The sequence below is a fragment of the Rhincodon typus genome, chromosome 8 (genome assembly GCF_021869965.1).
Source record: "Rhincodon typus isolate 14 chromosome 8, sRhiTyp1.1, whole genome shotgun sequence".
NCBI lineage: Eukaryota > Metazoa > Chordata > Chondrichthyes > Orectolobiformes > Rhincodontidae > Rhincodon > Rhincodon typus.
Window position 1 is genome coordinate 25,111,123 of NC_063339.1, and position 12,873 is coordinate 25,123,995.

The following is a 12,873-nucleotide window of genomic DNA, read 5'->3' on the forward strand; positions in this document are numbered from 1 at the left end:
TCATTGGAATTCAGAAGAATGAGGGGAGATCTTATAGAAACATATAAGATTATGAAGGGAATAGATAAAGTGGAGGCAGGGAGGTTGTTTCCGCTAGCAGGTGAAACTAGGACAAGAGGGCATCGCCTCAAAATAAAGGGAAGCAGATGTAGGACTGAGGTCAGGAGGAACTTCTTCACCCAAAGGGTTGTGAATCTGTGGAATTCCCTACCCAGTGAAGCGGTTGAAGCTACCTCACTGAATGTTTTTAAGGCAAGGCTAGATAAATTTTTGAACCGTAAAGGAATTAAGGGTTATGGTGAGTGGGCGGGTAAGTGGAGCTGAGTCTCAAAAAGATCAGCCATGATCTTATTAAATGGCGGGGCAGGCTCGAGGGGCCAGATGGCCTACTCCTGCTCCTAGTTCTTATGTTATTTGATAAGGTTCCACATGGTAGGCTCATTCAGAAAGTAAGGAGGCATGGGATTCAGGGAAATTTGGCTGTCTGGATACAAAACTGGCTATCCAATAGAAGACAGAGGGTGGTAGTAGATGGAAAGTATTCAGCCTGGAGCTCGGTGACCAGTGGTGTTCCGCAGGGATCTGTTCTGGGACCTCTGCTCTTTGCGATCTTTATAAATGACTTGGATGAGGAAGTGGAAGGGTGGGTTAGTAAGTTTGCCGATGACACGAAGGTTGGAGGAGTTATGGACAGCGTGGAGGGCTGTTGTAGGTTGTAACGGGACATTGACAGGATGCAGAGCTGGGCAAATAAGTGGCAGATGGAATTCAACCCAAAGAAGTGTGACATGATTCATTTTGGAAGGTCAAATTTGAATGCAGAGTAAAGAGTTAATGGCAGGATTCTCAGCAGTGTGGAGGAACAGAGGTATCTTGGGGTCCACGTCCATAGATCCCTCAAAGTTGCTACCCAAGTTGATAGGGTTGTAAACAAGGCGTATGGTGTGTTGGCTTTCATTGGCAGGGGAATTGAGTTTAAGAGCTGTGTGGTTATGCTGCAGCTCTATAAAACTCCAGTAAGACCACACTTGGAATATTGAGTTCAGTTCTGGTCACCTCATTATAGGAAAGATGTGGAAGTTTTAGAGAGGGTGCAGAGGAGATTTACCAGGATGCTGCCTGGACTGGAGGGCAGGTCTTATGAGGAAAGGTTGAGGGAGCTAGGGTTTTTTTCATTGGAGAGAAGAAGGATGAGAGGTGACTCGATAGAGGTTGACATGATGATGAGGCATAGATAGAGTGGATAGTCAGAGACCTTTTTCCCAGGGCGGAAATGACTATTACAAGGGGGCATAATTTTAAGGTGATTCGACGAAGGTATAGGGGAGGTGTCAGAGGTAGGTTCTTCACACAGGGAGCGGTGGCCATGTGGAATGCATTGCCGTCACAGTGGAGTCAGATACGTTAAGAAACTTTTAAGCGACCATTGGATAAGCACATGGAGGATAGTAAAATGTAGGGTATGCAGGGTAGATTGATCTTAGTAGGATAACACATCGGCACAACATCGTGGACCGAAGGGCTGTACTGCTCTATGAAATCATTTAAACTAATTAAGGATGGCATTTCAGGTGGTGATAAGGCTGCAGTATACAGGAGCTCCTGGCTGCTGTTGTGATCCATGGAAGACATTTCTGCAGCAAATGAAACTTGAGCAGCTTTGGTTCAGAGTTTATGTGCTGGAGGCCAAACTACAGCCACTGTAACACATCAGAGAAGGAGGAAGTTATCTGAATTGTCTGTAACAGGAAGCATTCACATTTCTTAGGATGGGGTCATCTTATTTTGTCAGTGTTCAGGGAAAGGATATTATGATTGTGTGTGGAAGGGGGCCCAGTGATAGAGTGTCAGACTCTGCAATTATTCAACAGGTTTAAGGTTCTCTCAGCCTGTTTGGGAAGGAGGGGAAACAGCAGGGTGCGTGTGCAAATTGATCATAGCATGGGTACTGAGGGATATTTGACATTCCAGAAGAATAGGAAGCTAAAACTGGACAGGTTAACGTGGACAATCAAGGATGGTATTTGTGCAATAGTTAAAGGTGACCTTGTTGCAGGACATCAATGCAAAATCTTGGGTGTGGAGAAGGAATAGCACAGGAAGTAGAGCGGAATGGTCTACAGGATGCGATGTACATATGTATATAAAATCATTTATTGAGAGTTTGGATTTTGAACTCACAGCTGTAGGTATGTGTGCATGAAGAGGTTTAATGATTAACCTGCCATTATTTCTGGCTTTTTTTTGAGGGGCACGTCCCTGGGCAATAATAGGGACTTGTTGCATGAGGAGAATTTTGTAAATGGGCAGAGTAAACATTGAAGAACATTAGCTTGCTTTCAGTCAGGAGAATCAGGATTCTACTTCAAAAGGTGTGAAATTTCAGACTTGTTAAGGATGTAAATACATCACGCAGTTCAGAGAGATTTACTGGCTTATGAGGACACACTGGGCTTGTTTCCAGTGAAGTTTAGAAGATGGAGGGTGACTTGATTGAACTGCATACAATCATGAACGGTCTTGACAACACAGCCATGAAAAGGATAGTTTCCTTTTGTGGGTGACCCCAGAACCGAGAATACTTTCTTAAAATTAGGCGTCACAACTTTTAGGTCAAAGCTGAGAATTTTTTTCTCCCCTCTCAAAAGGGTTGAGTGACTTTGAACACTGCCTCAGAAAACTGTAGGGGTCGGGTTAGGTAGGGCAATGAAGGGTTATCGGGATGGACTAGGGACACCAAATGTCTACTTTTGCTCCTATTTTATATGGTCGTAGAATTAAAAAGTGTGACTTTAACTTACTCTCAAATGAACGCACCTGAACCAGCTACAACTCACAGTGAAGACATATTTCCAGACACCAAACCAGGTGGTGTCCAAGATGTCACAGCTATTAAACAAATACAGGGTAAGTTTCTGGAGGTCATGCATACAGCTGTCTTGGCTGTTATTGCTCTATCAACAGTAAAGCCCTTTAGAAATAAAAATCAGAGGCTTGGGTGTTGAGAAAAATTTATTACTATCCGTCAGTTCCTACATAACACTATAGCAGCAGCAATTATCCTTTGTAGTGGATTGGAGACCAAGCCTTCTCACATCCAGAAGGGCATCACAGTTTTTCCTCCATCAATCTCACCCTGGTCAATGAATGCAATCATGTCCAACTCGTACAAGGAATTATGATTGAACCAAAACACAATGGGAACCTTTTCAACTTCAACAGGCTGTGAGCCAAGGCTAAGGTGACCCAGTATATTAATGGGTTACAATATATCAACAGCTTTGCAGCTATGACCCACACCAAGTAACATACAGACCATCCTCCATTTCAAACCTGAATGCAAAACTATTGGTATCTCACTCATCAGCAAAATGAAGATGTTCCCCAGACAAGTAACTACACCATCCAGGATGGTTATTGATAAAGAATACTTTAGAAATTAGTGAACACTTATCTATTTCAACAGTTAACTTTTTTTTTAGAAAAGTTTGATGTTTTTCAATATCATTCAAAAGATCTAGCAGAGAATCAGCTATGTCAGCACAGCCTTCCAAAAACTGTTTAATTGGATCTTTGACAACTAATCTCCATAGGAGATCAGCTGTAGTCTACAAAGTTGTCACCACTACTCTAGTTGACAGAGAGACTTGGCCCATTACCAAAGCTATCTCTGGTCATTGGAGAATTTCTACAGCAGTGTATCTGCAAATAGTCAAATTCATGAGAAACATGCTGATAAGTTCCTCCAACATTCCAATAATGATCATGTAAGAATCTGCTGTTGGTCTAGATCCTGCAATCACCTGCCAGGTAACTGGCTTTTGAGGAAAGTCCTCTTCACAACTTAGGGTGGCACTCAATCTCAAAGAGGACCAAAAAAAAAATTTAAGAACATTGAGGCTGTCACTGAAAAAGAAATTGACATTAGTGTGTTGGAGGATTTGCCATAAACTACACCATGTGACAGCACCTCACAGTTGGAAATTGCAGTACAGATCATGACAGGATTAGAAGGGACTGGTTTAAGTAAAAATTGTTCCCGTTAACTGATGGCACAAGGATATGGAGTTAGTACAAGGAAGAACCTTTTGATGCAGCAAATACAGTAATGACCCAGAACAGACAAAAACACTGAAGAGCTAAATGTGTTCCTTCTGTGCCCTCACCACAAGGCAAATGGAATTTAACACAGATAAGTACTGTGATTTTTGCTAGGAACATCAAGGATCACACCATGGAGCATCAATGAGCAGCTAAAGACCCTAGATATAATAAAAGTCATGATAGTGAACATCACCTAACTACAGAATCAAAGAAATGCTACAGAACTAGCTGTGGACCAGATAACCCATTATTGCTACGACACTGGGATCTACCTGATGATCTGTTTAATTACCTATCATTACATAGCTTCAAATTAAATCATTGTTATTCCATCAAGCTTAGTAGTATTTAGAGTACTCGACTCACTACTTGGATGTGTTTGAGAGAAAGAACTGGATGTCTACTTTCAATTTACTTTTCTCTAGAAGTTTAAAAAATGTAATGAGAGTTCAGGATACTGTGTAAATATGCTGACAGGTAAAATTCCACGAGATAAATTTGGATGAGATCCAGTAGCCTTAACATATCCTGCCTATGTAAAACAATATTCAACAATACTGAGAATATTGAACTGATCAATACTTAAACCTGATAAGGAATTATCAATTTTATTGATATCACACTGGAGCTGCAAATAATTAAGAAGTTTCATTTACTCGCCATGCTGGCTTGAAAATAAGTCAGTCATAGTTGATGGTTAGTTGCCGTCTGAAATATTGGACAATTCTGCTGAGAGTCAATGAAAGATTAAAAAGGTTACCGACTGACAAGTTCTATTATCGGGAAGCACTTTATTTTCCTGTAAAATAAACAAACATATACACACAGTCAGCCAAGTTTCATTGTACTTTTTATTTTAAGCTTAGTGCAAACTGCAATTACGTAAATGAATTGTGAGCTGTATCACATACAGGATATCGCTGACCAGCAGAATTAACAACTGTTGGAGGATGGGGATGAAAATCAATGATTAACACAAACTGTTACAATAGTTAAAAGCCACAGGGTTCAAGGGGAGATTGTGATCTGAAAACTAACATTTAAAAGATTTTAAGAGTTTAAGAAAAACAACAAACTCATGCTCATGACAAGACATAATACTCTTATGGTGTTACCAACATAACATTGTAAAAACATTTTGTTCTAGGTTTCATTAACACAAGTAAAATAATACAACACATCTTTATAACTGTTCAACATTCAAGAAAGAACAATTAAACATATTTAATTATCCATACATTTACTCTTTAGTCTCTCCATATACCCGTAGCTTAATTTTTCCAAATCTGCTGCAGATATATGTCAACCAAGAATCGTACCATGTTTTTAAGACTATAGACTTTGAGCAATTTCCTTCCCTGCATGCCCTCTGACCTGAAATATTCCTCAAACAACTGAGTTTAATAAAAAATACACTGAAGACTGCAGAAAACACACCAAATTTCCACACAATCAGATCATCCAAATTCTCCATTTTTTTCTAATATTGGTTGCACTCAGATACAACATCCTAGCTAGCTGGGCTAAAATGGATAATCTCAAATTGCAATGCCAGTGCTTCCAATAGCTTTAAGTGTTTTTTTAAATGAAATAGATGGAGAGAAAGGAGTCTCCCTATCTTCATTACAGATTACAATTTAGTTATTGTAAAGGTTAACATCTAAAAGCATTAGCAAGAAGTTGCATCAGGGAAGGCAAAGGCAAGGCCATCACAAATACCTTTAGCTGGCTTGTTGAAAAAAAAAGGTTAAAAAAGATCAAACAGTAACTAGGAAGGAAATATAAAAAAGTTAATTTCAATCACTTTACAAATCTGTGTAGTTTGAAGAATCCCATGCATGAATGATCTGGCAGTGACCAAAGGATTTTACATGCATTTTCTGTTGAGTTTTGAGTGGTCTCACATGAATTCACAAATCCATTACAGTCAACAGTGATACAATAAAGTTGAAATATGCCATAATGAATACATTTATTTTCGCAACTTTTGTGAATTGTTCAGATGGAATTTAAAGAGGACAATCCTACAACCACTGCAATTCTAGGCAAGTACTTGCTAGCACTCCACAAACTATGTAATCTCTCTCTCCAGATTTTAGGCAGCTGAAATAGCAGGGGCTCCATAAGATATACAGTTGAGAGAGACAGGATATTTTCTTTAATATATTTTCCAGGAATTCACTGATTGCCAGTGTGGTGCCAACCCTGTACTAAAGTTTCTACTGAGCCACTCCCATGTAAAACTTTCACTTTCCACTCCCATATGTACACCACTTGCAAGGAGCCAATGAGGGGTAGCATGACACTCATATAGTTTCAACAAAATAGCAATTCTCCTGTATGTGCACGTGGAAGTTATGGAGGCCAAGTTATTGGATGACTGTTAATGATCAATAGATTTTTTTAAACTAGAAAATAACTAATCCATTTGAAACCTAAGGAACTGCATTTAGTGCTTTAATAAATAAAGCCATTTCACTCAATATGCTTTTAATCCTTGAAGGATGGTAACTTCAGAAAATTACAAGATTCAATTGTGTTTTGTTTATCCCATAAAGGGTTAAAAAACACTGGTTTCAGCCAGTTCTTCAACTCCACTTTCCCTTTTCAATGGTACATTTTGTAAAAGAAAGCCTTTTTTGTCTAAATAGATCTTTCAGCACTGAAAAGTGTATATACTCGTTTAAATGGCAAAACTCACTTTTGCATTCAAGTTCCATCATCCCAAAATGCCCTTTTAAAAAAAAAAGTAAAGTATTCCAGAGACCTACTTTGGTCATAATTTTTAAAAAACACTTGTCTGTCCCAAAACTGACAAGCCTCATTTAGAGATGTGTGGAATACAATAAAGGGAGATCCACCAGTGGGATTACTAGACTACAATAATCTAAAGTTCCATGTTCAGAATGAATCATTATATTGTTTATATAGTCTCAAATGTAGTTTGACATAACAATTTAATCTTACATGAAAATGAAATGTCCACATTTAAACATGTTTTCCATGACTCAGCCGACATTAACATTAAGGGCTGAACAAAAAAAGCATCCTCGTATTCAAGAACACCATTCTTCTTAAAAAGAATCTACGGTTTTTTGAACAACTTGTGGGTGTTACATCACATTCATAAGACAATTTTATGCTGCTATGAGCTGACAAGAACATTCAACTCATAAAATCAACATATGTCCATTTGGAAGATCCTTGCTTAAAAGTAATTAACTTTTTCTGCATTGATCAAAAAAAATAGAGCAAGCACTTTTACAATGACAACCAACAATGCACAACTGGCTGTTTAGGCTTTCTTCACGAGCATCAGGATAGTTTGAGGAGTGGAGGGGGATAATGTTTGGGGGAACACAGTGCATTAGATTAGTCCCTGGTCAATCATACAGAACAGTAATGGCCTCCATTACAGTCAGGACTGATCCTTGCCAAGTTCCACACATGCATCTCAATGGTGCTCAACAGAATGAATACAAGCCAATTTTTCCTTCTTTAACCTCACTGACATTAAGATCAATGTCAATGCCCATGAAGGCACCCCAACTCAAATGATTAACTTGGGTTGGGGTAGGATCAGAGGGTTTTTGAATTTCTATGGCACACTGTCTATCCACAGAGATGTCACTGCCAAGGAAGGGAAAACATTTGTCAAAATCCAGGACATTCAGCTGCCTTTGCACTAGAGAGATAATTCATTGTCTTCCTTCATTTTGTCTAAATTAATAAATTATGCAGGAAGATACTGATATTAATTTACAAGGGATAGATGCCATTGCAGTAGGTCAGAAGCTTCTTAATAAATCTGCTGTAATTGTCACAACTCTCCACAAAAGATGGATCAGTAAAAAACCATAGATGTATTTTTTAAGTATTTCCAAGGTCTGTGTGGGAGCATGCACGAGTGTAAAAGATAGGGGTGGATGCATGGGGTGGGGATACAGGAGGAATAAGAAAATGCCAAATAATAAAACAATAGCTGATTCAAAGTAAAGTTTCAAACTACAACCATATTACATCCCAATTCACCAAATGTTCTACACAATTCAACAAAGTATTGCAGCACTGTTGGTTAGTAGAGTCTCACCACACAGTGCAGTAATCTGCTAACGTCATCTTGTATAAAGATTTCTTGATGGTTTTAGCCAAGCACTAAAATTCAATGGGATAGTTTGGTGTTCACAGTATGGCCCTATAGAGAACAAAATGTATTAATTATTTACCCTCTTTTCCATGTTATACTCTTCAGTATTTTACCTCAGGAATCCAGTGCTATCAATGACAATGAGTCTACATACCTATGCAAAAGCGTAGCGAAATAGAATGCAGGACAAAAAGTGTAATATCACAGAATACTGCTGAAATACAGTATAGAAATAAGCACTTATTCTAGTAAGGTCAAATAAAACTTCATCTCAAAATTAATTTCGAATTGGATTTTTAAAAAACGTAAACCAGTGAGTCAATCAGGTTCAGTAGAATCTTTTTCATGCCTATGATTGTAACAATTACATAGTTTGAATAAGATGTACTGTCCCAAGACAAATTACACAAATGAAAAAAATACTATTTCATCAAGTGCAGGAGTGACACACTTCCTTTTTAAACAATTAATACTCCAGAAGTTTAACACAAGTCAAATCTTCAATCTGTACATCAATACTTTCAATCCAGTAAGCTGAAAGCCCAATGGGAAGAATATCCAGAGACACGGATGGATTTTTTCAGAAGAACCTTTTCTGGTCATTCACATGACGAACAGGACACTTCCTTTCTTGCAAGATGTTAACTTGCCTACAGCACATTACACATGGAATTGAAGAAAATAGAGTTTGCTATCATTTCAGAAAAAAGATGAAGACGTATGATATGAGACAATTTGATAACTGTTCAGTCTTAAGATTTTTTAAAGAACGAAAAAAAGCTTTCGACACAAACTAAAAAGGAAAATTTTTCTCGCCAACAAAACTCTGGCCACACTTTTAAAAAACAAAAACAGGGTTTTTGCAGTACATGTTCAACTAAATAACAATTCTCTCAATACATACCACAATAAAAAGGTAGAGATGACACAAAAGATTTTATAGAGGTGAGACTGGAGTGCCTGATTTTTAAGGCAAGAAAAAAAATGAAATTTTATGGTCAGTTCAAAAACAGAGTTATAGTAGTCTGTCTTCAGAGTGACATTAATATAAATACAACCAGCAATTCCTCCACACATCTGAACATGCAAAATATCATGCTTGCTCAGTTCAAACATTCTTCCTATTGGGCTTTCTGCTACAAGGAATAAGGCAATGGGCACAGAAAAGGAAACAAAAATGTTTATTCTATAGACAAATATCAACTTTCTCATGTTAACAAGAATATGGTCGTGATTAATGCTGTGTACTCATGTACAGTTTGAGTTCCTGCAAGAATGATCAATGGTTACAAAGTCACCCAATCCACATTTACAAACTAACAATAACCAAAAAGCAGCACTGTTACCTCAGGTGACAAATTGTGCACAAACGCTGGAACCAAGAAATGGATGCATCAAAAACAGTAAGTTTCTTGAGGGAGCATGTTATCCTATTGGGAAAGGTTTGAACTGCAGAAAAATAAGATTAAAATAACAACCACCTTCCCCCAACCGTGAGAAAGACAAGATAGTCCACTTATTGAACAGGTTTCAAATAAAGGCAGCTTTCATGATAACACAAGTCAGCGCACATGTAAGTCAATAACTGAAGAAATCAGAACAGCACTTTAAGCTAATAATTTCCTCATACATTGCAGCAGATTCATAATTACCAGCATTACATATAGGGCAAAGCTGAAAAAGCCATGCACAAAAACAAAAGGCATATTGTGGTTTATTTCAGTGCAGGAAATCACTAGCATCTTTGACGTTGTGTACAAAGTGGTTATCAATGTAGGAAAACATGCAGCAATACCTAGCCCCAAATCTGGATGAATTTCTGCTGCTCCCTTATTACTGAAATGTCTCCCACACTTCCATCTGCAGAAGCTACATTTAGAGTTATTGCTTTATTATTGATTCACTGCAAAAGGTGCAATTCCCCAACATCTTTGAAGCATTTAACAGATAAACCATTGTAGTACCATCCCTTTCAACTGAGTTCAGAACTCAGAAAAGGCTTAGCATATTGGAGAATCCTTTCATTGTTGCGAGAAATTTATAAATCATGTTACATGGGATTGTGTTTTCAGAGGGCAGTTGAGGTGAACTAGATCCAACTTTCAACTGGGGAACTACAACTTTTAGATTTCAGTACTTCATTTGATTCAGTGTCCCAAATCTTATGTGGTGTCTAAAAAGTGGGGCATAAGTAATCAGATTTAACTAGACCATCTCAGGTTGAAAATTTAAACAATAAACATAGTGTCAAGGATTCCAAAATCTTAAAAAGTTAATGGGTTTTTTGTGTCCCAACACCACATTTTCATTTAAAACAATGTGATTAACTAAAGTTAGGAAAAAAAAAGTTTTGGCCAAAAAAAAAAATCAGTGCTCTGATGAAAAAAAAAATTAACTGCAGCACTTAGAAGGTATCTTTCAGTTGCAAATTAGGGGCGTGACCCAAACTTAAATAATTAACAGACTAAAACAGAATGGAATGTCGAAAAATGTTGCACAACTCATCATCTGAGGCAGTTAAAATTTATAATAACCACTGGTGAAATTACAGCAATTCTTATTCAATAAAACTAAAAGGCACAATCGAATAAACTGTTAGATACCTGAAACTTCAGTCACTTATATTATACTTGTACTCATTCTGCAGATTTAATCAGCTTTTGCAGGATCTTAATTAATAAGCATTTTCATAAACATTAAAAGAGTTCCTTCTCCTTGTATGGTCTTCAGAAGACTAGTCTCTCAAATCTTCCATCTGGATGTAGGAAAACAACCAACTTCTTCAAACAGTGGTCATATCTCAGCTTTCACTTTCAGGCAACTGCAGGTGTACGTGGCCAAACAGATGTCTGCTCAAGGGTAGAGGCTGAACAGGTAATCAATCAATCTGGTACATGCCCATCTAAAACTTAGCATTCCAGCTTGTAATTAATGGTTCTGTCAAAAAGGACACTTTCCTCCCATCAAGAGAGATTCAGGTAATTAAATAAGGAGGGAACCAGAAAGAGAGCCACAAATCCTACCATTCCATATGTCATGTAACGATAGGGAAGTTCCACTTCCATTCTCTTCCGTGCCTGGCGGATGTCAGTGCATGGAATACGGAATATCTTGCAGGCCAGAGGGATAGTGCATGCTTTTAGCACTGCTCTGGTTAGTAACAGAACAATTACCCCAACCGCAAAACGCAAAAATGCTCTTGTAATAAGATTAACTGAGATTACTGGGGGAGAAAACGGCAGAGCATCAAGAGGAGGGTCTGGTAATATGCCAAACATGTGATTGAAATGAGACGCACAAGCGATACCTGCGCCAGTGCCTAGAATCTCGGCAGTGTCACCACGGGATGTGCTCCACGTGTCAAGGGTAAATGAAAAGAGTCCCATTCCTAAGTGAAGGCTGATGATGAACAAAGGAGCATACTTGTAGGTTAAGTTGAAGTTGTCAATTATGTCCAAAGCTGGGTGGAAGATGATCAGGATCAAGATGCTGTAAAGCACACCAGCAATGACATCCTGTTAGAAGACACAAAGTCAATATAAATGAATTCAAATAAAGCATCTGACCGTATAGAATATCAACCAATGATCTAATGCATTTTGACATTTTTCCCCCTTTTGATAGCATCAAGGGATAATGGGAGAAAGTGGGAGTATGGCATTGAAATTGAGGATTAGCCATGATCATACTGACTAACCTACTCCAGCTCCTGTCTTTTATGTTTCCACGTACAGATAGTCCTGCTATAACATGTGTTTTATTAATCCAAAGTGGCTAAAATGCGATTGATGAATAGTGGACACTGTTTGGATAACATGAACTTTCTACCATACAGTATAGCAATTTCCCAAAAAATGCGAATTTCTATGATGATTTTCTATAGCGCGAGGCCACATAAGAACGTAACCATCATGTTACAGACGAACTACCTGTATACAAAATGTTGCCCCACTATTGGTATTCATGCCTTCAGCTGTCAAGGCTCTAAGCTCCGAGATATTCCCTAAACTTCAGATATTTTGCTTAAGCTGGTTTTGGTCAATTTGTTGGTCATTTGCCCTATTATCTCCTTGCATGGATTATTGTCAAGTGCTTGCTTTATAACACACCAATGAAGCTTCTTGGGTTGTTGTGTTTCATTGAAGGCGTTATATAAATAAATGGCTGTAAATTGATTCCATTTGAAGGCCACTAACCAAATGATGTGTGGGGATAATTTGCAATGGGTCTCAACAGCTGATTTTTCAATTGAAAAATCCTCCTCAGCATAAGTTTATAACACAAAAATAATCAACAGAGTGTCACGGCTAAAAAAGAAAACATTACAAAAGGAGGAGGATTACAAAGTTGCCAAAAAAGGTAAGCCTGAGAATTGACACGAAAATTTAAGAATTCAGAAGGAGGACAGTCAATTAATAAAGACTGAATTTAAAAATAGCATTAATAAATTGCAGAAGTTTCAATAGATAAGGGGAAAAAAAAATTAAAGACAAATGCAAGTCCATTTTAGAGACAACAAGGTGCAGGGCTGGATGAACACAGCAGGCCAAGCAGCATCATAGGAGCAGAGAGGCTGACGTTTCGGGCCTTTCCCCTCCCCCTTTTCTGATGAAGGGTCTAGG

General features: G+C 38.1%; 1 protein-coding gene across 1 annotated transcript in view; it reads right to left on the reverse strand.

Moving 5' to 3' along the window:
* Window positions 1-4,937: 4,937 nt before the first annotated feature.
* Window positions 4,938-12,873, reverse strand: part of sgpp1b (sphingosine-1-phosphate phosphatase 1b) — a 61,250-nt gene continuing 53,314 nt past the window's right edge. Inside the window, exon 3 of the mRNA XM_020514038.2 lies at window positions 4,938-11,766. Coding sequence (XP_020369627.1) covers window positions 11,215-11,766 — 552 coding nt within the window. The 3' untranslated portion in view covers window positions 4,938-11,214. The remainder of the gene's footprint in view (window positions 11,767-12,873) is intronic.